The sequence below is a fragment of the Manis javanica genome, chromosome 3 (assembly GCF_040802235.1).
Source record: "Manis javanica isolate MJ-LG chromosome 3, MJ_LKY, whole genome shotgun sequence".
Taxonomy (NCBI): Eukaryota; Metazoa; Chordata; class Mammalia; order Pholidota; family Manidae; genus Manis; species Manis javanica.
In genome coordinates this window covers 16,023,130-16,051,000 of record NC_133158.1, presented here as the reverse complement: position 1 = coordinate 16,051,000, position 27,871 = coordinate 16,023,130, and the positions used below count along the sequence as shown (strand labels likewise).

At 40.1% G+C, this 27,871-nt stretch overlaps 1 protein-coding gene and 1 long non-coding RNA gene across 4 annotated transcripts in view; one reads left to right on the top strand and one right to left on the bottom strand.

The window, feature by feature from the left end:
* LOC140848319 (uncharacterized) overlaps positions 1–27,871 on the bottom strand; it is a 134,305-nt gene that overhangs the window by 25,032 nt on the left and 81,402 nt on the right. The gene's annotated exons all lie outside the window — the stretch shown is intronic.
* TAFA4 (TAFA chemokine like family member 4) overlaps positions 1–27,871 on the top strand; it is a 156,409-nt gene that overhangs the window by 115,350 nt on the left and 13,188 nt on the right. For all 3 annotated transcript variants that reach the window (XM_037019360.2, XM_037019358.2, XM_073230886.1), the window contains one exon: positions 24,493–24,648. In XM_037019360.2, coding sequence (XP_036875255.1) covers positions 24,493–24,648 — 156 coding nt within the window. The remainder of the gene's footprint in view (positions 1–24,492; positions 24,649–27,871) is intronic.

The window sequence follows — 27,871 nt, the reverse complement described above, 5'->3', positions numbered from 1 at the left end:
CACATATGGAAGATCATACCTCCATCTGTCCCACTGCAAATATTTTACCCAGTTTATCCTTTGGTTTTTCATTTAAATTTCATTTCATTTAAGTTTGTTTTCTTTTTCATTTAAAAAATAATTTTTGTTGGAAGAGTAAGCAGGATCATTCATTATAAGGATGATTTTGGTAAAATCTGAAAATTAAAAAGAATATTAAAGACCCCATAATCTGTTATTTAGTGACAACTACTTTTGTTATTTTGGAGTATGTTCTTTCCATTCATTTTCCATGTGAGTGTTTATGTATATGTGTGTGTATGTGTCTGTGATAATTGACTTACATACTTAACACTATCAAATTTTGGAGCTACCTGGGGTGTCATAAAAAGTAGGTAGGAGCAAGCTCTGAAAAAGATCACTAACTTCATTCATTTTCTTTAAAAGGAAAATCCTCTGTGCTTGCAAAGATCCTTTTCTTTTTATTAAAGTGTCGTTAATATACAATCTTTTATATTGGTTTCAATTGTACATCATGGCGGCTTAACAGTCCCTGTGATCAGCTTATATTGTGATTGCAAATTTTTGTGCCCTTTTATGCCCCTCTGTTCCTGCACCTACCCCAACCCCTCCCCTTTGGTAAGCATTAGTCACTGCTCAGTATCTGAGTGTACTGCTATTTTTTTCCTTCTGTATTGCTTTGTTTTTATATTCCACAAATAAGTGAAATCATACATTTGTATTTCTCTGGCTTATTTCACTTGAACATAATACCCTCTGGATCCATCCATGTTGTTGCAAATGGGAGCATTTTTTTTTCCTTTAGTGACTGAATAATATTTCATTGTGTATATACCACCTCTTCTTTATCCATTCATCTATTGATGGACACTTAGGTTGCTGACATATCTTGGCTATTGCAAACAGTGCAGCCATAAACATAGGGGTAAGTATATCTTTTCAAATCAGGGATTTTGTTTTCTTCAGGTAAATTCCTAGGAGTAGAATTACTGGATCAAATAGTATTGCTATTTTTAGTTTTTTGAGGAACCTCCATACTGCTATCCACAGTGGTTGCACCAATTTGCAGTCCCACCAACAGTGTAGGAGGGCTCCTATTTCTCTACTTCCTTGCAGCATTTGTTGTTTCTTGTGTTTTGGATGTTGGCCATCCTAACTGTGTGAGGTGATATCTCACTGTGGGTTTAATTTGCATTTCCCTGATGAACAGTGATATGGAGATGCTTTTCATCAATACAGTACAAATGGTGCCTGTTGGCCATCTGTATTTCTTCTCTGGAGAAATGTCTCCACTTCAGGTCCTCCACCCATTTTTTAATTGGGTTATTTTTTTTTTTTGAGTGTTGAGGAAGTACGAGCTCTTTATGTATTTTGAATGTTAACCTCTTGTCAGATATGTTGTTTATGAATACATTCTCCTATACTGTAGGATGCCTTTTTGTTCTACTGATGGTGTCCTTTGCTGTACAGAAGCTTTTTAGTTTGATCTAGGCCCATTTGTTCATTTTTGCTTTCGTTTCCCATGCCTGAGGAGATATGTTCAGGAAAAAATTGCTCATGGTTATCTGAAGATATTTTTGCCTATGTTTTCTTCTAAGAGTTTTATGGTTTCATGACTTACATTCAGGTCTTTGCTCCATTTTGAGTTTACTTTTGTGTATGGAGTTAAACAATAATCCAGTTTCATTCTCTTACATGTAGCTGTCCAGTTTTGCCAATACCAGTTGTTGAAGAGGCTGTCATTTCCCCATTGTATGTCTATGGCTCCTTTATCATGTATTAATTGACCATAGATATGTGGGTTTATATCTGGGCTCTCTATTCTGTTCCATTGATCTATGGGTCTATTATTGTGCCAGTACCAAATTGTTTTGATTAGTAGAGTTCCAGTAGTAGAGTTTGAAGTCAGGGAACGTAATCCTCCTAGCTTTGTTCTTCTTCCTTATGTTTGCCTTGGCTATTTGGGGTCTTTTGTGGTTCTATACGAATTTTAGAACTATTTGTTCTAGTTTGTTGAAGAATGCTGTTGGTATTTGGATATGGATTGCATTGAATATATAGATTGCTTTAGGCAGGATGGCCATTTTGACAATATTAATTCTTCCTATCCATGAGCACAGGATGTATTTCCATTTATTGGTATCTCCTTTAATTTCTCTCATGAGTGTCATGTAGTTTTCAGGGTATAGGTCTTTCACCTCCTTGGTTAGGTTTATTCCTAGGTATTTTATTCTTTTTGATGCAATTGTAAATGGAGTTGTTTTCCTGATTTCTCTTTCTGCTAATTCATTGTTAGTATATAGGAATGCAACATATTTCTGTGTATTAATTTTATATTCTGCAACTTTGCTGAATTCGGTTTTTAGGTACAGTAGTATTTGGTGGAGTCATTAGGATTTTATATTATAACATCATGCACTCCAAATAGTGACAGTTTAACTTCCTCCTTACCAATTTAGATCCCTTTTATCTCTTTGGGTTTCTGATTGCCATGGCTAGGACCTCCAGTATGATATTGAATGAAAGTGGTGAGAATGGGCATCCTTGTCTTCTTCCCCATCTTAAGGAAAAGCTGGCTTTATTTTATAGATCCTCTCTGTACCTTTCTTTCTCTGTTATACTCTTCTCTTGTTATCGATGATTTTCTTTAGTGTTGTAATTTGACCTTTTTAAAATTAATTTTGTGTGTGTGTCTGTTTTTATTGTAGGTTTTAGTTTTGTGGTTACCAAAGGTTCAAGGATAGCTTCCTCGAACCTTTATAATAGTCTTGAACTATATAATAGTCTATCTTAAATTGCTGATTACTCTATTTCAAACACAGTCTAAAGGTACTTTTTTCCCCCTCCTTCTTGTTCCTTCACCACATCAGATGTCAATCTATACTTTTTGTATATGGCTTGACTCATTTTGTGAATAGTTGATTTTGCGTCTTTTGTTTTAATTTCATACTTGCTTGGTGATTAGTTGATCTAATATCTTACTATGGGTTTATTTTCACAGGTGAAAGCTATTTAGCCTTAGGGTCATTTCCATCTACAACAGTTCCTTCAATGTCCTGTAAGGATGATTTAGTGGTGGTGAGTTCCTTCAACTTCTGTTTGTCTGGAAATTGTTTAATGTCTGCTTCAAATTTAAATGATAATCTTGCCAGACAGAGGATTCTTGGTTGGAGGTCCTTCTGTTTCAGTACATCAAATATATTATGCTCCTCCCTTCTGGTCTCTAGGGTTTGTGTTGAGAAGTCTGTTGATTGCCTAATGGGATTTCTTTTATAAGTGATCTTTTTTTCTCTCTCTGGCTGTCTTTAAGCACTCTGTCCTTATCCTTGATTTTTGCCATTTTAATCATTATATGTCTTCTTGTCTTCCTGGTGTTTCCTTTGCTAGGGGATCTCTGCACTTCCATGACTGTGTCTTTCCTTCCCCAGATTGGGGACGTTTTCAACAATTATTTCCTTAAAGTAATTTCTATCCCTAGTAGATTGTTAGTATAGTTTTAATTTCTAAGGAGATTTTCTATCCCTTTGTCTTTCTCTTCTCCTTCTGGTACCCCTATTATGCAAATATTGTTTAGTTTGAATTGGTCACGTAGCTCTCTTAACATTCATTCATTCTTTTATTCTTAGAGATTCTTTTTTCTCTGTGTTCCGCAGCTTCTTTGTTTTCCTGTTTTCTAATTTTCATTTCATTTACCGTCTCCTCTACATGTTCTAATCTACTTTGAAATCCTTCCACCGTATATTTCATTTCATCTACTATATTCTTCAGCTCTGAGTGACTCTCTTTCAGGTTTTCTATCTCTTTGCTGAATTCCTCCCTGAGGTCTTGGATACCTTTCTGTAAATCTATGAGCATGTTTACTTTTATTTTGAAATACTTATCAAGAAGATTGGTGATCTCTGTTTCATTTAGCCCTCATTCTGGGGGTGCATCTTGTAGTTTTATTTGGATTGAATTCCTCTGCCTATTCATTTTGTCAGGGTTTCTGTGTTTCTTCCTTTGTATTAGATGTTGCTGCTATGCTTTCTGGCCTATATAGTAATAGCTTTATGAGGAAGGTTTACTATTGTGCCCAGAAGCCCAGGATCCTTTATTTGCTAGTGCCTGGTTCTATTTTGTGCAGGCCCCAGCTGTTGACAATGCCGTGGGAGGGGTTACCTTTCTGCCTGGCTTCTGTTGTGGTTTAAGTCTGTGCCAGCAGTTTAATTCTACTACTGCCTTCATGACCAGCTCAGGAATCTCTGCTGAGCTTGCTGTGGGCGCGGTTGCCCTCTGCCTGGCAGGTTTAATGGGGTGGGCAGACTTATGTGCGGCTCTGCTCTAGCTGAATGTGCAGCACCAGATTTGGACACCTGCAGGGAGGAAGGAGCTCTTGGGACTGGCTGCTGCAAGCACCTCCCCGTTTGGGCTGAAACAGAGTCAAGGAAGCCGGGAGAGTCTCCCTCTGTCTGCCAGGGAGCAAAGTCAATGTTGCTGGTGGGCCAAGTGGGGTTGACTTCCAGCAACGAATGTAGAAAGGAGCACAGGCTGTGTTGCCAGCAAGGGGTATGGAGTGCCTGGGCCTCCCAAGAGTTCCTGATGTGCTGGGCCGAGGAAGGCCTGGGAAGGTATCTTCCATCTGCCCTATCTCCTGCGGAGAGCATTCCATCCAGTGCTGCTCTGGTACCCTTCCCAATCCTGCCAAGTCTTTCAAACGGCCACCTCTGCTTTGGGCTCAGAACTGGTGGAGCGTGCCTACCCTCCACACTGGCTGGAGTCTCAGCCTCCCAGAATGTTCTGCCTGCCCCTGCTGTCCAGCCCCACTAATCACCAGAACCCCATGTAATGTGGGCTCGTGCTTCCGGAGCAGTTATCCTGGGCCAGGTGTGCAGTGCTCCTGGGCTCTTACCCATTCCCTGCTCTGTTCCTTTTTCTCCCACTTGTAGGATGGGGTCAGGGAAGGGCTTGGGTCCCGCTCGATCTTGGCTTTGCCACTTTACCCTTCTCTGTGTGGTCCTGTCTTCCTCCTCAGGTGTGGGGGCTCTGTTCTGCAGTCTTCAAGTCGTTTTCTGGCCTAGTTGCATTTTCCTCTTTTATGTGTGTTTGGAAGGAGGTTTCTGCCTTGCCTTCCTATTGCACCATCTTTAATCCATTGCACAGATCCTTTTATTTTTACTGTAGTTCACTCCTGGGAGGTGGTAGAATGGGCTGTTCCCTGTTTGGACTTTGGTCACTATGCTGAAGTTACCCAAGCTGGATCGAGTCCCTTTTTTATGTTTGCCTGATTCTGAGACTATCTGCCTTTGTTTTGAATTGCTTTTGGGAATTAATTATTGGATTTTAGGGCCAACTAAAGAGTGTCTCAGCTTGCATTAGAAAAAAAAGGTTTATTAAGATATAATTTACATATATAAAACACCTCTTTTAAGTATACAGTTTGATGAGTTTTGATAAATGTATACAGTAAGTATAATCATTACAATCAAGATACGGAAAATTTCCATTACTCCCCAAAGGTTCCTTAACTACATTTGCATTCTACCCTATCTCTCAACACCCAGCTCCTGGCAACCACTGATCTGATTTCTGTCCTTAAAATTTTGCTTTTATCTAGGTTGACATATAAATTGAATCATAGAGTGTGTAGACTTCTGTGGCTGGCTTTAATCTTCAATTAGCATAATGCACATAAGGATCATCCATTTTGTTGTGTCAGTAATTCATTCATTTTTAATGTTGAGTAGCATTCCATTGTATGGGTATGTCACAATTTGCTTATCTATTCATCAAGTGGTGGACATTTGAGATGCTTTCAGTTTTTGACTCTTAGACAAAAATGCTGCTATAATCATTCACACACAAGTCTTTGGGGTAAATACCAAGGAATCAGATTGCTGGGTTGTATGGTAAAGTTTGTAATAAACTAAAAACTTGCTTTCTAAAATGGCTATGCCATTTTGCATTCCCACCAACAATATATGAGAATTCCAGTTGGTCTGCATTGTCTCCAGCAGTTGGTTTTTGTCATTTTTCTGATTTAAACCATTTTCATAGACACCTAGTAGAATATTAGTACAGTTTCAATTTGCATTCCTTTGATAACTGTTGATGTGGCACATAATTACAAATGCTTACTGGCTATTCATATGTTTTCTTTGAGTGTTTCTTTAAAATGTGTGCTTCTTTTGGGGGAGAAGGAGGTGTTTTTTTTAATTGAGTTCTTTATATATTCTGGATATAAGTCCTTTATTAGATATGTTTATAAGTTATTTTTCCCAGTCTGTGTCTTATAATTTCTTTTTATAAACAGTGTTTTCTGATGAGCAGTTTTTCATTGTGATAAAGTTCAATTTATCTATTTTTGTTTTCTTGCTTGTACTTTTGGTGTCATATACATATCTAAGAACACACTGCTAAATCCAAGGTCAATGAACATTTGTCCCTGTTTTCTTCTAGAAGTTTTATAGGTTCAGCTCTTACTGACTGGCTTGTTTTCAAATAAACATTTATATCTATGTTTATGAGAGATATGGATTGGTAATTTTCTTTGCTTGTAATGTTTTTGTTTGACGTTGGGATCAGGGTAATGCTGGACACATAAAATGAAGCAGTAAATGTTCCGTCTTCTTTTATTTCCTGGAACGGTTCATGTAGAATTGGTATTCTTTCCTAAATGTTTCAGAAAGCTCAGCCATGAAATCATCTAGCCCTTAATTTTCTTTGTGGGAAGGTCTTAAATTAAAAATACAGTCTTTATGTTAGGTATAGTAGGGATACTCAGGTTATCTATGTCTTCTTGAATAAGCTTCAGTAGTTTGTGTTTTTCAGGTAATTCTTCAAGGATGTTATCAAATTTATTGGCATAAAGTTGTTCATAATATTTCCCTAATTTTTTAACTCAGTAGAATCTATAGTGATACTTACTCTTACATTATTGATGCTGGAATCATGCATGTTTTCTCTTTTGCTTTTGATCATTGTGGGGAGATTCCCCAACTTAATTGGCCTTTTTGAAGAACAAACTTGTTTCAGTGATTATTCTCTATTGCTTTTCTGTTTTCTCTTTGATCACTCTGTGCTCTTGTTATTTTCCTCCTTTGGCTTGCTTTGGGTTTAACTTGCTTTCCTTTTTATAGTTTCTTACTGTAAAATAATAAACTTTAGATTTGAGATCTTTTCTCAAAAAAATGCATCTAATTCTGTAAATTTCCCTTCAACACTGAGTTAGCTGTGTCCATATATTTTTGATACATTGCATTTTCATTTTCATCCTATTGAATATAGTTTCTAATTACACTTGCAACAAAAATTTTCTGTGACTCATGGGTTATTGAGAAATGTGTTATTTCCAAGAGTTGGAATTTTTCCAGATATCTTTCTGTTATTCATTCTAGTTGTTTACCTTTGTGTTCATAGAACATATTTGTATAATTTTTGTTCTTTCAAGTTTTTAAATTTTTCTTTTAATGGTGCAGAATATAACTTATCTTGGTGAATGTTCCATGTGCACTCAAAGCCAAACAAAAGTGTATTCTGATTGGGTAGAGTTGTTTTCACAAATGACAATCAACTGCTGATTATTTGTTTACTTGACTTACTAATTAATGAGAGTAGTTTTTGAAGTCTCCAAGTATAACTGTGTATTTTTCAATTTCTTTCAGTTCCATGAATTTATGCGTAGTGGATTTTGAAACTCTGGAATTAGATGCACATACCTTTAGGACTATTATATCCATTTGATATGTATTGACCCTTTCATGATTATGAAGTTCTACTCTTTATTTCTTGTAATTTTCCTTTCTCTGAAACTTACTTTATCTAATATTAATATAGACACTCCAGCTTTCCTTTCACTAGTGTTTGTATGTTATATTTTTTCCATCCTTTTGCTTTTACCCAATCTGTATCTTTATACTTAAGGGTTACTAGTAGACAGCATATAGTTGGGTTTGGTTATATATCCATTCTAGCAATTTCTGCCTTTTAATTGGTATATTTAGATGATTTATGTTTAACATAATTATAGACATGGTTGGATTTAAATATATTATATTACTATTTGTTTTCTACTTCTGTATGTTTTTAATTTCTTCCTCTTTTCATGCCTTCTTTTGAATTAGTTATGTTTAATGATTCTATTTTTCCCTCCATTAGTTTAGTTATCTAGTTGTTTTGTTTCATGTTTTTTTACCCACACAAGTTTTTAGTGGTTATCCTTGGCCTGCACTATCCGCTGTGGTGGAAACTATCAACATATGGCTATTTAAACTTCATCTTTAATGAATTAAATACAGTTAAAATTTCATATCCTTAAGTGAACTAACCACATTTCAAGTGCACGCTGCGCACATGTGGCTAGGGGCTACCATATTGGATGGTACGGATATGGAACATTTCCATCATCACAGAATGTTTCTTAAATAGTACTGCTCTGGAGTTTAACATACGTAACTTCAGCTTCTCACAGTCTACGTTCAAATACTATACCACTTTATGCATAATGTAAGAGCCTTAACTTAGTGTACTTCCTTTATATCCCTTGTGTTATGCTTTACGCACTTTAATACATAGCTATTTTTAGTTTAGACAGTTGGTTTTAATTGCAAGGGATTAAAAGTAAGGAAAATGTCTCATATTTTCCTATATTTCTCCCATTTCCAGCACCCTTTATTTCTTTGTATAGATCCATTATTTCTATCTAATGCCATATTTTTCTGCCTAAAGTAATTCCCTTATTATTTCTTCTTGTGTTGATCTTTGGCATTAATTTATCCTACCTTTTGTTTGAGAAAGTCTTTATTTTGCCTGTTAAAAAATTATCATAAGTTGAAATGCATTCTAATTTCTTTTGTGATTTTTTTAAGTCAATGATAATAAATAGTATTTTGCTTAATTTCCAGTGTTTCCTAGTATCTTATTATTGGTTTCTAATTTGATTAAATTGTGTTCAGATATTATGCCTTTTATGATGTTAAGAGTTTAAAATTCACTGAGACATTATAATAAGGCACACAATATTGTCTATTCTGATAAACTTACTACCATATGTGTCCAAAATAATGTATAGTCTGCTGCTTTGGATGCAGGGTCCTATAAATATTAACTCAAATTATTTGAGAGTGTATTCTGATTTTCTATGTCTTTGTTGATTTTGTCTAGTTGTTCTATTGGTTGCAGAGAAAAGGGATGAAATTCTCCAACCATGAATGTAGAATTGTCTGTTTTTCCTTTTAATTCAATCACTTTTACTTCATATATTTTAAAGCTCTATTGTATACAATTAAATTTTCTCTATCTTGGTGTTAAATTGATCTTTTTATCACAATGTCCCTCTTCATCCATGGTAATGCATTTTGTTTCAAAATATATTCTATCTACTCTTAACATAGCTATTCCAATATTTTAATGTTTCCTTTTTTGCATGGTGTATCTTTTTTTCCATTCATTTACTTTCCACCTTTCTATTTCTTCAAGTGTGTCTCTTGTAGGTATCATATGTTTGGGTCATGTTTTTATTTCTATCTAATGCCATATTTTTCTGCTAATCTCTACATTTTAGGTGAATTCTGTAGCCCATTATTATTTACTGTAATGATATATGTAGGTTTGAGTCTACCAGTTTATTTTTTGTTCTCTGCTTGCTGCTTCTCTTTTTCTGTCTCCATTCCTCCATTCCTGCCATATTGGAATAACTTCTGGAATTGACAGCTTTTTTCTTTCTTTCAGTATATTAACAATGTTGCTCCATTGTTTCTGGATCATTTTCCTTGATTTCTTCTGTGTGTCGCATAATTTTTTGTATTGAATGTGAGGCAGTGTGTTTACAGCAGGAAACTGAAATGAAAGATATTCGTGTCTAGAAATAGGCCAACCCTTCCACCAGGAGCTGCATCAATCTAGTGTGTCATTGAGCTGGATGTGGTTTTTGTTGTTGTTCTCGCTCCCTCTGCGCCCCACAGCTTTCTCATCCCTCCAGCAGTGGGCTGTTGCCGAGCGTGGGCCCTCTCTGGAGATGGCCTCCTGCCCTGCTTTGGTCTACCTAGTGGTGGGATGATGCTGCTCACTACTCAGTGCAAGTCTTGGTTGCATGGGCCCAGCGATGTGTATGGCTCTCCTACTCCAGAATCAGTCCTGGGCAGGCCCCGTATGCCTGAGCTTTCGATGCTCTTCTCCTGCTGCCCCTTCCGTGGCAGCAGGATGTGCCCTTGTATCTGTAGAAGGAAGGTAGGTTGGGAGGAAACAGGTTTCCTGCCCTTCTCCTCTCCCCTCCCCCCAGTGCTGCCGAGTTCTGCATTTAACCATTACCGGGATCAGGAAAATGAGTAGGTTTTGCTATTTTTCCTTTAGTGGCTGATGGCTTTTGTCTGGTGGCAGTGTGGACAAGAGTACTCTGATTTTTCTACCTTGTTAATGGTGACCCACCAGCCTTTGTCTGAGGCTGCAGGTTAAGTTTTGCATAAGATGTGAGAAGGTTCTAGGGCAGTCATTCATGGTTGTTTCCCAGTGGCAGCTGATCACCAACTGCAAACCTGCACAGGTAAGAGTCTCTGTTTTTTGCTCTCTCTCCAATTTTTCACATAGGCACCTAGTGGAGGAACTTGGAAAAAGAGTGAGTGCAAGTTCTTGTTGTGTGTGGGGCCCCAGCTCATACTTGGCCTTTAAGAAATGGTTAAAATGTCAGTTGTTTTCTGGTTACCTGCTTTCACGGCAGCCACCTTTTTCTTGTCTCTTCTGGACAAAAGCCAACAGTTGATATTCTCAGAGGGAGTTTGCCTCTCACATATGTGCTGGTCAGGAGAGGGAGGCAAGATTCAGGTGCGCGTTTGGCCTTTCCTGGAATCCCATTCATCCCACTATCTTGGTTTGATTTATGATGTTGCCTCAGGACAGAGCAGGGAGGGTTTCCCTCTCCGCTGGCGCTGCTTCTGTGTTTATGGTCTTGTCCATTTCTCTCCCTCCCGTGCAAGAGCTGGATAATGTGTGTTAGATACTCAGTAAAATGAGATAATGTGTATTAAATACTCAGTAAATGTAGTCCCCAGTGGAAGTAGGCAGTAAGTATTGGCTACCTAATTTTTGCGACTGTGAAAGAATTCTGTAGTACTACTAATACACCGTCAATATTTGGCCTAGTTCGTGAATTCCAGTTCCCCTGCCCATGGAGCTTGGCAGGTGTGCCCAGGAGTGATCCCCTCCCTCAGGGGCCTCCTTCTGCAGTGCTGCCGCCCCTCCGTGGCTGGGGCTTGCCCAGGAGAAGTGTACCCAGTGTCTACCCCCAGGCCTAGTGTGACGGTTCTGGCCCAGGTTCCAGGTGACGCAGCAGGAAGTCTCTGTGGTTTCTCCCTCCAGATGTTTCATTTGTCTGTATAAACTACCCCCTGGCCAAGGTGCTGGTGCACTCTTCCGAGCTTAGGCCATCATTCGGTCCTTGATCCAGTTCTCTCACCTGACCTGTGTTTGTTCGCGCGTGTGCCACAGCCTTGCTTGCTTTCCTGTCCTTACTTTTTGCTAAGCTGCCCTGCTGTTCATCTTCTCTCAGTCCAAAACTTCATTAAACGTGTAATGAAATTTTCCCTGCTCTGTAACTTTAATTTACCGGTTGTGGTGTACTAGAGTAGATACCAGGTCTATTTCTGTACTTCTGGCACAGAGCTTTAAAACCTGAAGTGATAGGACTGGCTTTGTTATGCTGATGAGGGGGCTCGGGGTGCCCCTGGATAGCTCCCGGCTGGGGGCTGGTCACCAGAAAGCCCAAGCTTCTGATTAGAGGGCCCCGGAGTGCCCAGCCTTCTGATCTCTGGGTGGAGGGGGCGAGCTGGGGATTGAGTTTAATCACGTGACCAGTGGTTCACTCACTCCAGGACACAGAGAGCTTCCGGGGAGAGGGCGTAGAGGCTCTGTGTCCAGGACCCTTCCAGACTTGCCCTGTGTGTATCTTTTATGATAAGAAATGTAATCATAAGTATAGTGTATTTAAATCTACATACGTATTATAGTCTTTAAAAACAGTTTCTTTGAAAACGAAACAGGGCAGTTTTACTTCTCCTGTCTTCTTGTTCTTCTGATAAGCCTTACATTAGCTGCCCCCTGCTCTTGTAAGCGTCCTAGGGAAGTGGGGGAGGCTGACTGACTGGGGCTGAGTGAGGAGATGCCACTGCAGGCGAGGCAGTTCTCTGCCTCATCAGTTGATTGCAAACGGAGAGACTTTTTGCAATCTCTTCTATGTCTCTGCAATTACGATCCCCTTTCAGAAGAAAGGCACTCAGTCTGATCGACTGAGCCTGGGGAAGCCACCTTGTTGGATTTTCCTGTCCCCCAGTCCTTCTGCTGAGTTTGAAACCTTTAAAAGTACTAGGCAATAAAAAAACCAGAAGCCAGGGCAGCAGAAAGTGGAGCATCCAGCAGAGTCCAGCGCCGCAGCGGTGGAATGGTAACTCCTGTCTTTGGAGGTGCCCGGTGTTCGGCATCGACTGCTTTCTGATGGGAAAACTCATGGTTTAGGAGGCACTGGCTGAGTATTTGTGGGGAAAGAAATGGGTTCATGGGCCAGGTATGAATAAATTAAAACAAAGATTGCTGACTATCTCAAATCTCAAATTCAACAAATATCAGTTGGATGAAGGGCCACTGCAGTGTTGATTTTTATTTTTTCCTTATTCTGAGATGTATAATGAAAAAATAAGCAATTATTTGCAGTTCTTCCTAGATAGTCCCAGTATAACAGTACTTTAATAGCTTATAATAAACATAGCAGTATTAATAGGTATGATCCGTGGGCAAAATTGCAATATTTCTAGAATATCTTGCCTGGCCTTAGTGCATCTCCATATCAATAGGTGTTTCCAAGGGGTGGAGAGAAGTGCATCTCCCTGTCAATAGGTAATTACATGGGGGAGCAGGGCACATCTGGACCTGAGAGGTTGGGTTGGGCCTCTTTTTCTGCACCTGGGTCGGAAGAGATGGGTGAGCAGAAGCGGATGACTGCTTATAAGCAATAAAAGGGTTTCTCCCACTTTATTTCTACCTTTGACTGATTTTGTTTCAAAGGTATTTTGCCCCAGGATTATCCCCCCGGAGTTACAGATCATACTTAATATTAATTATTGCTACTACTAACATTTATTGAGCACATATTATATACCAGGCACCATTCTCAGCAGTTTACCTGTATTACCATTCTCATGAAACCTCGGAAGGTTTATTATTTTGCAGATATGGAAACCAATAAAAGAAGTAAAGCCACTTGTTGAAAACGTCACAAAAATAAGAGAGAAGGTAGAGTAGCTATTTATACAGAGGAGCTACCTCTATAATGCCTTCTAGTTATTTCTTGTAATATTAAATTATCCCCCTGGCTTGTTGTCTAGGAACTTTTTAAATCTCAAGAAGGGTTGAAAGAAAAGTACAATGAAGATCTTTATGTCCCGTACTAGATTTACCATCTGTTACATCCTATTTTATAGGATGTAGCAATTAAATATCTGTCTATCTAGCTGTTCTTTTTTTATTTTTCTGAATTGTTCGAAAGCAAGTGGCAAACTTTGTGCATTTCCCATGAGCAAGACTATTCACCAGTGCAGTTCATACTGATTATGTATTATACTAATGTGTGAGGCTATAAACTAAGGTGGGCAGGGCCCAAACTCCTGGCAGTTGACTATAAAGATCGTGTCTCCTAATTGCTATGTCCTCGTGCTCTGTAATGAATTTGGGGCTTAAAAAGCCCATTTACGGCACACCCACATACACATGCACATATGGAGAGAGACTTTTTCAGACATGAGTGATCCCAAAAGCTTTGGTTTGCCCAATCAGGCTTCCAGTGTGATGGCCTTTGACATGAAGTATGTCACCTTTTTTTAGCTTCTGAAGTTAGAATGAATGAGACAGTGTATTAGTCAGTTCGGCCTGTCATAGCAAAATACCACAGACTGGGCAGTTTAAACAACAGATGTATTAATTTTCTCACAGTTCTAGAAGCTGGAAAAGTCCAAGATCCAGGGGCCAGCAAATAAATTTGTTTTCTGGTGAGGGCTGCCTTTCTGCCTTGCAGAGGGCCGCCTTCTCGGTGGCCCCACATAGCCTCCTCTGTGTGTGAGGGGGAAGGGGGGGCCTTGTTCTTCTTCCTCTTCTAATAAGGACACCAGTCCTATTGGAGTGAGATCCTTCTTGAAGACCTCATTTAACCCTGTACCTCACTAAAGATTCTATCTCTAGATACAGTCATATGGGGGCTATAGGGCTTCAGCAGAGGAATTTTGTGGGGCGGGGGGCACACTGTCACTTTATAACACACAGTTTGATGGAATACTTCTGAAATATGGAAAGATTGGGTCCACTAAAAAGTGGTATCTCAATGTCACATTTAAAAGTGTATGTTAATTAAAGCCAGCTTTTATATTATCATTAAAGGGGGGAGGTATTTTGTGTGTGTGTGTGTGTGTATTCATATTCATTTATGTCTTGCATTCAGAAGACCAAGGTTCATTTAGAGGTGAGATCCTCTCAGAGGATTTATTCCATGGTGCTTATGGTCTTCTCAAGATACCAGTCTTCTAATTGAAGGTAGCCTAGGTAAAGAATGGTAAACAGAGAATAGATTTTTGATAAAGAAAAGTGTGGAAGGAAAGTCTTCAGAGTAAGTATTGAGTAGAGAAGAAAGAAAAAAAATTAAAACTAATCGTAACTGTGGAGCATGGGAAGTTTCTAGATAATGTAAACATGCAAGTAAGAGACTGGGGTGTGTTAGGTTAAGTCACATTATTGGTTTGACTTTCAGTCATCGAAAAATTTTATTTGTAATATCGGTGAGAACAGAAATATGTAGTTTCTCCCACAGAGACAGTGTTCCCAGCAGGTGGGCAGTTTTCCTTGAGGAATGTTGGGAACACCGGCAGAAGGTCCTGTGGGACAAGGAAAAGATAGCTGGGATATGCATCAGACTCTGTTAATATATGGCTTGTAGGGGCAAAAAAATTGTAATATAGTCTGATGTGTCATCCTTTTTTTCATACTCCCCTTTGCCACGTGAGTATAAATGTCTACAAAAGCATTCAGGACCCTCAGCGGTTTCCCAAGGGCTTTGTCTTTAGCCTTCTGTCACCTGAATCACTCTCTTCAAACACTCTACAGTTAACTATCTCCTCGTTAACTGTTGACCTAAATTTGCCAAATTCTCAGTGAATACCTTTGTGCAGTACTCAGGCAGCTCTCCTGTGCCACTTTCATTGACTTAATGAAATTCTTCATCCTTTGTATTCTCCACATTGGGGAATGTGTAGGATAATCACTGAGAGGCTAACAGACTTAACAGGACAGCTCCTGGTGTTGCGTATCTACTAGTTTTATGTGTGGCTAGATGTGTTTTTTAATTGAAGTGTATTTGACGAACAAGATCCTCTCAGTTTCAGTGAACAGGATAGTGATTGGATATGAATTATTAAATGATCCCCACCGGAAGTCTAGTTGCTATCTGTCACCATACACATTTATTATAATATTATTGACTATATTCTCTATGCCACATAGTACATCCTTGTGACTTATTTTGTAACTGGAAGTTTATACCTGTTTCTTAATTCCCTTCACCTAATTCACCTTTCCCCCAACCCCAACTTGTTCCCTCTCTAGTAACCAACAGTCTGTCTCTGCTTTGTTTTGTTTTAACATTCCATATATAAGTGAAATCATATGGTATTTGTCTTTGACTTATTCACTTAGCATAATACCTTCAAGGTCCCCCCATGTTGTCACAAACAGAAAGATTTCATTCTTTTTTATGGCTGAGTAATACTACCTACCACAACTTCTTTATCCATTCATCTATCAACGGACACTGGGGTGCTTCCACATCTTGTTTATTGTAAGTAATGCCGTGGTAAACATAGGGGTGCATAGGTGATTTTGTTTTCTCAGCATAAATACCTGGATGTGGAATTACTGCATCATGTGGTAGTTCTATATTTAATTTTTTGAGGAACCATCATACTGTTTTTCACAGTGGCTGCACCAGTGCATTGTCACGCACAGTGCACAAGGGTTCCCTTTTCTCCACAACCTCGGCAACACTTGCTATTTCTTGTCTTGCTGATAACAGCCATGCTAACAGGTGTAGGGTGATATATATACCTTACTGTAGTTTTTGATTTGCATTTCCTTGATGATTAGTGGTGTTGAGCATCTTTTCATGTGTCTGTTGGCCATCTGTGTATCTTCTTTGGAAAAACGTCTTAAGTTCTCTGCCAACTTTATAGTTCTTTTTTGATTGTGTGGGTTATTAACCCCTTATCAGATGTATAATTTGTAATTACCTTCTCCCTAGGCATATTTTATTACTCTAATGATTTTGATGAATACTCACATAGCATGAAACATACCTCCTATGTAGACCATCCTCCACAAGTTAATACTCAGAAAACTGGGAAGAGAAAAAGACTATAAATGAACTCTCTGTGTTCCTATTGAATACCTGTGTCTCCATTTATGCTTCACACGTTTCTTCCTACCTGCTCAGAATCTCTGTAGTAAGTTTACTTCTCTGTAAGATTTTCCCCCATCAGTATATATATATATATATGCTGAAATTTCTCACAACTTAAAAAAATTTAACTTCTGTATATTCTATCAGAATATACAGAATAATTTGTAGCTATAAATTTCTCACTTTATGCTCTCTGTGAAACCCATTCCAAACATGATTTACCTCCATTTTTCTAATGATACTCTTCTCATTAAGGCCACCAATGACCTTTACAGTGTAACAGCCAGTGGTCTTCATCTTACCTGAATTCATTAACAGCATTTAACATGATTCCTTCATTCATGATACCTTTGTCCAGTGGGCATTCAGAACACCACGTTTGCTTTTTTATTATTATTAAATAAATTCCAGCTGTACAGCTTTATAATTTAACATCTTTTATAAGTCACACATATAATTCATCTGTATAATTCAGTTTGATTTTTTTTCATTGTTTAGTTGTATGAGTTCTTTATGTATTTTAGATATTAACCCTTTAGTGGATATATGGTTTGTCTTCTCCCATTTGGTATGTTGCTTTTTCATTTTGATGATCATTTCCTTGACCTTGTGGAAGTTTTTTAGTTTGATGCAGTCCAATTTGTTTATTTTTGCTTTTGTTTCCTATGCTTTTGGAGTCAGATCCACAAAGGTGTTGCTAAGACCCCTGTCAGCTTGTTTACTGCTTATGTTTCTTTGTAGGAATTTTATGGTTTCAGGGCTTACTTTCAAGTCTTTAGTCCATTTTGAGTAATTTTTATGTGTGTGGTGTAAGGTAGTGGTCCCATTTCATTCCTTTGTATGTGGCTGTTCAGTTTTCCCAACACGATTTATTGAAGAGATTGTCCTTTGTCCATCTTATATTGGCTGCCTTGTCATAGGTTAATCGTCCATAGGTCTTTGTGTGTGTTTTCTTGCCAGTACTGTTGTGTTTGGGTTGCTATGCCTTTGTACTGTAGCTCAAAATCAGGGAGCATGATACCTTCAGACTCGTTCTTCTTTGTTAAGATTACTTTGGCTATTTGGGATCTTTTGTGGTTCCATATAAATTTTAACATTATTTGTAGTAGTTCTTTGAAGTATGCCACTGGACTTTTGATAGGTATTGCATCGAATCTGTGGATTGCTTTGGGTAGTACAGACATTTTAATACTACGAATTCTTGCAAATCATGAGCACAGAGTATCATTCCATTTAAGCGTGTCTTTGATTTCTTTGATCAGTCTCTCATAGTTTCTAGTGTACATGTCTTTAACTTCCTTGGTAAATTTATTCCTAGGTGTTTCATTCTTTGTGATGCAACTATGAATGGAATTGTTAGCTTTCTTTTTCTTACCAATGTTTCATTATTAGTGTATGGAAACAACAGGTTACTATATGTTGATTTTGTATCCTGTAACTGTACTGAATTCATTTATTAGTTTTACCAGCTTTTGGTGGATTTGTTTGGGTTTTCTATATATGCTGTCATGTCATCTGCAAACAGCACACAGTTTTACTTCTTCCTTTCAATTTGGATGTTTTTTCTTTCTTTCTTCCCTTTTTTTTCTCTCTTAATTGCTGTGGCATCGACTTTCAATAACACGTTGAATAGAAGTAGCTAGAGTGGGCATCCTTGTCTTGTTACTGTTCTTAAAGGAAAATCTTTTTGCTTTTTGCTATTGTGATCTTAGCTGTATGACTGTTATTTTTTATGCCTTTATTATATTGAGGTATATTCCCTCTGTGTGCCCATTTTGTTGAGATTTTTTAATCATAATTGGATGTTGAATTTTTTCAAATGCTTCTGCATCTATTGAGATGTTCATATGATTCTTATATTTCAGTTTGTTCATGTGACATGTCAAGCACGTTAATTGATTAGCAGATATTAAACCGTCCTAGCATCCCTTGAATAAATCCTGCTTGATCATGGTGTGTAATCTTCTTAATGTATTGTTCCATTCAGTTTGCTCATATTTTGTTGAGGATTTTTGCATCTATGTTCATCAAGGATATTGACCTGTAATTTTTTTTTTTATGCTGTCTTATTTATAAGTTTCTATACCTTTGCTATCCCTTCTGATTGTGACTCACTGAGGCTGGAGTGTGGTTTTCCCCTGGCAAGTCTGTGTCTCTGCTTCTCTTTCCTACCTCAGCAGTGCCCTTTTATTCATTGTTGTGGAGGCTCTGTTCATTCACTTTTGAGAGGAAATTATTCCATATGTAGCTGTAGGTTTGTTGTGCCCATGGGAGGAAGTGAGTTCAGGATCTTGAGACACTGCCATCACTTTCCGCATGTGTCCAGCTATGATCCCATGGCTACCGTAGTGTGAACTTCTATACTATGACATCTCCCCTGTTGACTAAAAAACAAGTTTATCCAAGAGATAAAGGAAGAAAGTTGAGAATTATAACGGAATCACAACCAGGAAAACTGGACATTTTTTCCAAAGACAATGACTAGCTACAGCCTTGTTCTCTGCCTTCATGCCATGAAATCTTGTTTTCAGCCTTCCCATTTCTCTGTTCTGCTCCCGTAGAGGGAAAGGCTGAGAATGCATAGAGAAAGCCACACTCAAATCAAATAAATGCCTTCCAAGGAGATCACTGGAGAGGAGGCTTTCCCTTTGAGGGTGTATTTAATCTTGCTGGGCAGGAGGAGGAAGGCTAAAAAGGATCTGAACAAAAGGAAAAGGATTCAGGGAAATAATAGCATGAAAGCAAGTCACCCTATTCTGATGCTTTCTGTCTCAGCTTTCAAGTTGTGTCAACTGAAGAACTTCTATTGCAATGAGGTTTTGTATTTTACCCCTTTTACAATGGAAAGGCCCTTAGTGCCCTGGGACAAATGGCAGTTTCCTTTGTGGTTTGCAACTTTTCTTAAAAAGCATTTTTAACAAGAAGAGAAAAAAGATCTGCATTTACGCAACTTATTCCCCAGAGAAAGTGAATCCATCCTCACTCACAATCCCAAAGCAATCCATGTTTATTATCACAGCACTTCTAACTGTGTCTACCCAACTGTTTAGGTGGGTATAGTTGGTAGACATATACCTCTATTGTCTACCAACATACAGAGGTATATGTCTACACTAAGAGGAACCATCCATCTTACTAGCCCTGCTGGTGTTTTAAGTCACTTGTTTTGAAAAGAAAATAAGCAACCCCATTGCACGCTGAGAAGTGTAGAAAGGAACCAAGGGACAATTTCCCCTCTTATAAATTATGTGTCCAAGGGCTCTGAGAACAGTGGCTTCTAGATAGTACATTGTATCTAAGTGCTGGTTAAATAAGTAGAAATAAATGCTCTCTTATTTACCTACTTAGACAAAACTGGAAGGGAAATGGCCCAGCAACTGGCAGGATTCATAGAGAGCCCAAAGGGGACAGTGTTTTGTTTTTTCTTTGGTCAGTTTCTCTCCAGAGAGCAGCTCCATTTCTGAGTGACTCAGTCTTGTCTACTCCAGTTCATGACCTGAAACTCTGGAGGAAACCATATCTGAGAACTCCTGGGTACAACCTGCCGCTTATTGCATGGATCTTACGAGTATTTAGCTTTAGTTTTTAAGATGGAGCTGTAACCATAACGGTCCTTGATGTTTTAGAGGGAAAATGGCTCCTGTCTGGTTCTAAGCTTACTAAACAAGGCATCCTTCCTGGACCTTTTTAGAGAACTAAGTTTACCATGAAAGCACTACTTTCTTGTCTGTCTTCAGCTTTAATTTTTTCCCCATCTGGCAACACACTGCTGCATGGTCATCTGATATTAGTGATGCTTAATTTTGTATGTCAGTTCGATGGGGCCGCAGCGTGTCCAGATATGTGGTCAAACCTTACTGCGGGCATTTCTGTGAGGGTGTTTTGGGTGAGATTAACAGGACTCAACAGACTGAGTAAAGCAGATTGCCCTCCTGCAGGAGGTGGTCCTCATCCAATCAGTTGAAGGTAAGAGTAAAACAAAAAGCCTGGCCTCCCTGTGAGTGAGAATTCTTCCTGCCTTGGAACTGGGACTCCTAGGACAACTGAACTGAATTTTTGTGTCCTCCCCACCCGTCCCCCAGCCTCCTCTGTTGAAGTCCTAACCCTCACATGTGCCTGTATTTGGAGGCAGGGTCTGTGAGGAGGTGATAAAGATTAAATGAGGTCCTAGGAGTGCAGTCCTAATCTGATAGGGCTGGTGTCCTTATGAAAAAAAAAAGAAAGGGCAAAGACACCAGAGTGTCCCTGCCATGTGAGGACAGAGCAGGGGGGCAGCTGTTGTGAGGCGGGAAGAGAGCCCTCCCCGGGGACTGGATTGGCCAGCACCTCCGTCTTGAATCTCTAGTCTCTGGAATTGTGAGAAATAAATGCCTGTTGTTCAGGCCACCCAACCTGTGGTGCTTTGCTATGGCAGCTGAACAAACCGGGACAGTGGCCCACCGGGAGGGCAGCCACAGCGAGAGGACTGAGCAGGGATCCACCCGGGAGCCCCCCTGCCGCCCCCCTTGGCTAGTCATCAGCTGTCTGGCCATGCGCGTCTGTCACTGGAAAGGAGAAAGGGTCTCTGCACCAGCTCTTCTCGGGCCTCACGTTTTTGCTTACTTGGTGCTAAAGTCCTCAAGCTACTTTACTGACATTGCCATTACTGTTTTTTTATTTTTATTTTTTACTGCTGTGTACACTACCTATTGGAAATGAGCATTGTGATTGTGAACGTTTAACTAGGTTTATACTATTAATCACTTCTTTCATTATTTTTGCTTTCTTCTATAGAGATCGAAAGCTTTCTCTCTTGGTGGTTTGATTCTCTGGGCACTGGTTCTGCTTTTACATATTTTACAAATGACACTTTGTCTTTGTATTTGATCTTGCCAGTAATTACATTTTGCTTCCACCAACACTGAATATGGTATGAGAGGGGAAGGGCCAGAGAAAATTTCAGAATAATATAGAGGCTGTTTTGTGGAAGGCCTATCTTTTGGATTAAAAAGCTGACTCATGGAACATTTTAAAACTAGTTTTGTGATTTGAAGCACACACAGCAAACAGGACAAACCAAGCAAAGTGTTAGCCTGTGGGAATCCTTGGAGAAAACCTTTTTTAAGGAGTAGAATGAGATTGTTATTCACAGTACGATGTACATGTAAACAGTTTATCTGAAAACCATGAGGGTGCTTAAGGGGGCCTGAAAGGCTATCTTTCATTAATAACATCAGGACAAAGGTAAATGTCTCTATCCTGGGGTAGCCAGAGATTGGTTACCTCTTGCTGTGTAACAAATTAGCCTAAGTCTTAGAAGCTTAAAACAGTTAACATATAGGTTTCACCCAGTGTCTTAGTATGAGAATTCTGGGAGTGGCTGGGTGGGTGGTCCTGCCTCAGGGTTCTCAGGGCGCAGTTGAGCTGCTGGCTGGGGTGCAGTCTTTGAGGACATACTTAAGGCTGCCCAATCCACTTCCAAATTCACTATGCAGCTCATGGCAGGAGACGTCAGGTTCTTGGCCACCGGGGACGCTCCCCAGAGCCGCACACAACATGGCTTCTCTTAGAGAAAGTGATGAGCAAGCAGGCGAGCGCAGCACTGTCCTTTAGAACTGACTCTGACGTGACAAAACAGCACATCTGCCACTGTATGTTGCCGGGCCAGTGGGAGAGGGGATCTGCTTACAAGCTCACTGACAGGGCTGTTGGCAGGAGACCGCAGCTCCTTGCCACACAGGCCTCTCTGTAAGGCTGCTTGGGCCTGGTTTCCCCGGAGTAAGTGATCTGAGGGGTGCAGAGTGAGTGGCCACCTGGCTTTGGAAGTGACACACGATCACTGCTGGTCCATGTGACTTGTCATGAAGACCAACCCTCCTACCACAAGGGAAGGGACTGCACACAGGTGTGAATACCAGAAGGTGATTGGGGTCTGTCTTAGGTGGTGGCTGCCACAGCTAACATGACCCTGAGCAGAGTGACAGACTCAAAGAGTGCAAGTATTCCCTCTGGGCCAGCTGTGAGAATGGCCCAATTGATGGTTGAGCTAAAGTCTCTCTGAACTCTGCAATCTTTTGATAACCCAAAGATAATTTATTGGAAGATTACGTATATTCAGGTCACTTTCTGATGTTATAACAGAAGACTCCTAACTGATAAAATGGTTCCCACTCTAAACATACATTAAACTCTGTTTGTTCGAAGACAGTGAAAATCAGTTCTCTCATTTTTGGTGATGGGAGATACAAACAGAATTGTGGAGAGAGAAGCAAGACCCTGTGGGACGAGGTAGCATTTGGAGACATCAGTGCGAACTCATGCTGTGCATAGATCCATCTGCACTCTCGGCCCCAAATCAACTCCCCAGCAGTAATAAGTACACCTGTGTGCCAAGACCTTGGCTTCTAAATCTGATGTTCCAGTGAAAATAGTCAGGGGTCCTTGGAGGAAAATGATGAGGGCAGGGAAAATACGAGGTAAGGTTGGCACATCTCTTCAGCCAGAAAGTTAGTAAGGTCTCGGAGAATATCTCAAAGTGACATAGTTACCGGTTTGCTGGGTCTTGTCCTGTCTAGATCTGAGATACATTGAACATTAATATAGAATCAGTTTTGATTCAGTGCAAATCATCCATGGATGCAAAAAAAAGGTGGGGTAAGAGTTTGATGAAGAATGGGGTATTTGCATAGTACCACTGTGTCTCCCCTTAAAATGCTTACTAATTACAAAGGGAAAGACAATACCCTAAGAAACAGAGTAACCCAGCAGCCACCACTGTAACTGTGATTAAAGGCAGCCCCACCAGTCCTGGGACAGGTTGACTTCCTGCACCTCCTGATGTGACGCCCTAAGAAGAATACAGTGTCGCTTCTGAGCTAGTCTGCTAAAAAGGCATTGCCTGGATCCAATTGAGAGGAAACATCAGACAAAACCAAACTGAGGCACAGTCTGCAAAATAACGGGCATGTAGTCTTTAAAAATGTCAAGGTCAGCAAAAGCCAAGGAGTAGTTTCTGATTGAAGAAGGCTAAAGGAACATGACAACTAAACATAATGCAGGTTCCTGGGCCAGATCCTGATCAGGGGTGATTTCGGCTATAAGGGACATCATTGGGACAATTGGCGAAATTTGACGATCTGGATTGTAGATTATGCAATGGCATTGCATCGGGGTAAAATTCCTGCTTCTGATAATTATGTAAGAGAAGGTCTTCTTAGGAAATACGAACTGCAGTATTTAGGGGTATCATGTCTGCAACCTACCCTCAAGTGGCTCAGAAAGATACACGACAGAGAGTGAGTGATGAAGCCAGGGGGTCGCATTAGCAGTTCAGGATCTGAGTACAAGGTCTTGTATTCCTTTGCTCTCACTGCTGTGACAGATTTCCATGAATTTAGTGGCTTGTTTCTGTAGGTCAGAAGTCCGGGGACAGTGTGCCTGGATTCTTGGCCCAGGGTCTCACCACTGGGTTAACATGAGGCTGTGCGCAGGACTGCATTCCCTCGTGGAGGCTCTGGGGAGGAGTCCCCTGCCAAGCGCATTCAGGTTGTTGGCAGAACTCGGTTCCTTGCAGTTGTAGGACCGAGGTCTCCATTTCCTTGACTTTGTGGCCCCCTCTGTCTTCAAGCCAGCGTGCTCAAAACCCACCCTGCCCTTCTGCTTCATCTGCTTGCTGCTAAGGGCTAATGTGATCGCATTAGCTCTGCCTGGATAATCCAGGATGATATCCTTCTCCTAAAATAAAACCACTTAGCAATCTTAATTACATGTGCAAAATCTCTTTTGCCGTGTAAATAACAACTGTGCTTGTGATACCAAGAACTGAAGATCCTGGGGCCCAAATTTCGGTCTCCCATAGGTTCATAGGAGCTTTTTTCTCCTCCCACTATTCTTGCCACCTTGATAGGAATGTGCAATGACATCAAAACAAACAAATGACAGAGATTCCCAAGCATAGTACATGAACTTGGAAAATGTAGTCTTAAGTTCGCGGACTTGGTAGTCTGATTTCTCCCTAACAGCACTGGGTCTTTCTCTCCCCCGTCACTTGCCAGGTCACCACCAAATCAAGCAGGGGACCTGCGAGGTGGTTGCTGTGCACAGGTGCTGTAACAAGAACCGCATCGAAGAGCGATCGCAGACGGTCAAGTGTTCCTGCTTCCCGGGGCAGGTGGCTGGCACGACTCGTGCTCAGCCTTCTTGTGTTGAAGGTAAGACTTTCTGGTCCATTTTTCCAATATTGCAAAAGGACTTAAAACTGCCTTATAACTATAAGAAATTCCCTATTTTACTGTCTTTGCAACTTAAAACTACATTGCTTCAGGGTAATTGTCATTGCAAAAGTGGACGTAAATGTAACTCTACAGATTCCTTCATGAGCAAGGTAGGTTCTTCATGTCTCTAAGAGGTACCAGTGGGCAGTTCTGTCACTGGGCAATCATCAAGGTGGCTTTGATTTCTTCTTACTTGCCTGTCTCTCCAGTGTCACCCGTCAGAGCAGTTGCTTTTCTAGGTGCGTGCCACTCCCTGCTGTGAACCTCTCCACACACACAGTCAGTAGCCTGGTTTTCTCATCTTGGGGTGGATGGTACAGACTGATACTCTCTTTATTTCTAGTTTAGTATTTTAACACACATTATAAGACCTCTTCCTTGGAGGGAGTTCCCCAGGAATAGTTTGGGATCCCTATTAGTCATGCATTTGTTGGCTCCACTTCCCGAGGCAGAGAATTGCGCTAATGGGTTTGAAAAAATGAACGCATATTGACGGTGCTAGATGGAGGCCTGGGATTGATCCCTTTTGATGCCTCTACTTCTTCCAGAGGACCCCTTGTTAGAAACCAGTGTCTGTCCCCAGGGGAACAGATACATGAGGTTAAGCCTTGTAGCTCTTACTCTACAGCAGCGTGAATCCTCCCTGAAAATGAATACTTCCAGGCTCACCCGATGCGTGTCTAAAGGTCAGCAGTTAAAACATACACTCCAGAGTCGCACAGTCAACAAAAGCTGACTTGCCCACGTCCCGCCTTCCCTACCAGACAGGGACACAAATTTAGGGGCTCTGGGGCCACCAGGGGTGTGTATCAGCATGACCTCGGCTGCCAGGAAACGAATGTGGATTAATTCCCATCTGCAATTCCTCTTCAGACATCCTGGGGTCTGAAGGTGTTGCCAAAGTCAGATTTTATCAGGGTTTATAAAGTGAACATAGTAAATGTACTATTTATTACCTAACAAAACTAATATCTCCTCCAGCTGCACCCCATCCTCGCAGATTAGTGGTATTTCTAGAGTGAAATATATGAATATTCATGCAGAATGGGATGAGGCGAGGAGAAGAACCTCATGTGAATTCAGATCAGGTTTCGCTGCTGTTTTATGGAGCTCCTTCCCATTTTCTGAGCTTTAGGGATTTGGGGATTATAGATAAAGGATTGTGGGTTTATAACAAAGATGAAGATCTTTGACTTTTTGTAAAAAAATAAGGCATTTAAAAGGAATTTGCTAAGTTCCTATGTCCGGAGCCGGGACAGTTTAGTGTATTTATTTTCTCTGTCAGCTGAACCCAAGTCATACCCCTTCTGTCTCCTTGCTCTCTGCCCTCCGTCACCTCCACAGTTTCAGGGCACTTGGTCTATTTCGTTGAACTTACTCTTTCTGGTTTTCCATTTTCCACCCTATAGGCTGAATGATCTCTCTGTAAAAACAGATCTTGGCACTCTCATATTTAAAATCTACGTAAGTAATTCCTATTGTCTTTAAAATAAAAGCCAAATTCATGGTATGCAAAGCCCTGCATAGTGTGGCTCTGTCCCGCTTCTCTTTTAACTATTCCCTCCCAGGCAGACTGGACTCCTTTCCACTCCCTTTTGTCTCTGCACTCTTGGCCTGGGTCGTTGGCCTCTTCCCCACCGCACGCACTTTGTCTCTTGCGTTCCTACTTGATCTTCAAGTCTCCCTGACATTCTTGTTCCTGAACTCCCAGTTCATGACATGCCTCCCATTTGGTTGTAAAAACGTGTTGAGCGTGTACCTCGCTGTTAGCCTGCAAGTTGCCTGAGGATGGGAACCGGGTCTCTTGTTTACCTCTGCTCCTGGGGGCTGCTGCTCGCATGAGCTTGAGCTCAGTGGGGAATTGATGCGTCTTCACTAATCACAGATTGTTTTTGAAAGGTGACAACTGTTTGCTTGCCTTGGTAGATTTTCAGCTTCTACAGGAACTTATGAATCATAGCATAAACCACATTTATGCTCTGTCTAGCCTAGAATTTTTGGATATAAAAAGTCTCATTTTTCAAAATAATATTTTACAATACTGAAAGCACTTTTACTGGTATCTGTAAAGTACAGATAGGGTAGGGATTACTATTGGCATCTGTATCTTAGTGAAGGAAACATGGATACGTTACCCTAAAGTAGCTTGGATTCAAATTTTATATGGGCACAATCCTCTTTGGCTACCACCCTAGGGGTACCAGCATTTATCTCTATGGCTAATATATTTAATATTTGTGTATTTAAGATAGGTCTGTGGAAAATGGGGTAGCCTTCAGTATGAGTGTGTATTTTAAACAAGGGGCATTGCGTATTTCTTAATCCAGCCTATTTTACTCCTACCAATATTAGGTCATGGAGATATTTGTGTGCTAGTACATACTCATTTTTATTTTTTTAAATTGCTCCATAGCAACCCATATAACTTAGCCATTCTTTGCTGAAGGACATGTTGGTTGTGTCTTTGGCAAACAGACTCACTCACAGGTTAACTAAATGATGTCCCTAGTACCATAGGATCGGAAAATGATGGAGCCCAATTATCTGGTGTCTGAGCAGCATTTGTGCAGGAGAACTTCCTGTGGTGATGGAAATGTTCTTTGGATCTATATGCGATGATGCGTTTGTGTTCAGAACTCTGAAAGCTGGGATTGTGACTGTGTCTTCATATTTGTGTCCCGTGCACCTACTAGCACCTGACAAACACTGTTTGTTTATTAATAACATAATGTTATTAATAAACATCAATAAATGTTTGTCAGCTCAAAGTCCTTGAGGAGAGGTATAGGAAATATGTCTGTTTTCAGATCCCCCCATTCTTCTATTCCTTACTTGAATATGTTTCCATTAGGACTTTTTAGCTTTACTCTCTTAATCTTTATACCATTATAATTATGCATCATCATGCTGCTCGTTGGCATGTGAGAAGATCTCGTCTCTGCTGATATGTTCCTCTTATCTTATTTGTCAATAAGAATAGAGAGTATCTAAAATATGAAATTCACTTGAATTTACATTTAAATTAAAACAAAGGCGAGAAGACGCTGGAGCAGGGCACTAATTAATGTTGGCATAGAGATTGGGAGATCCTTACGCATTTCTGTTAATCTACACCACAGGTACTTATCTGGTGTTCTTGTTGCTTTTCCATAAAATCACA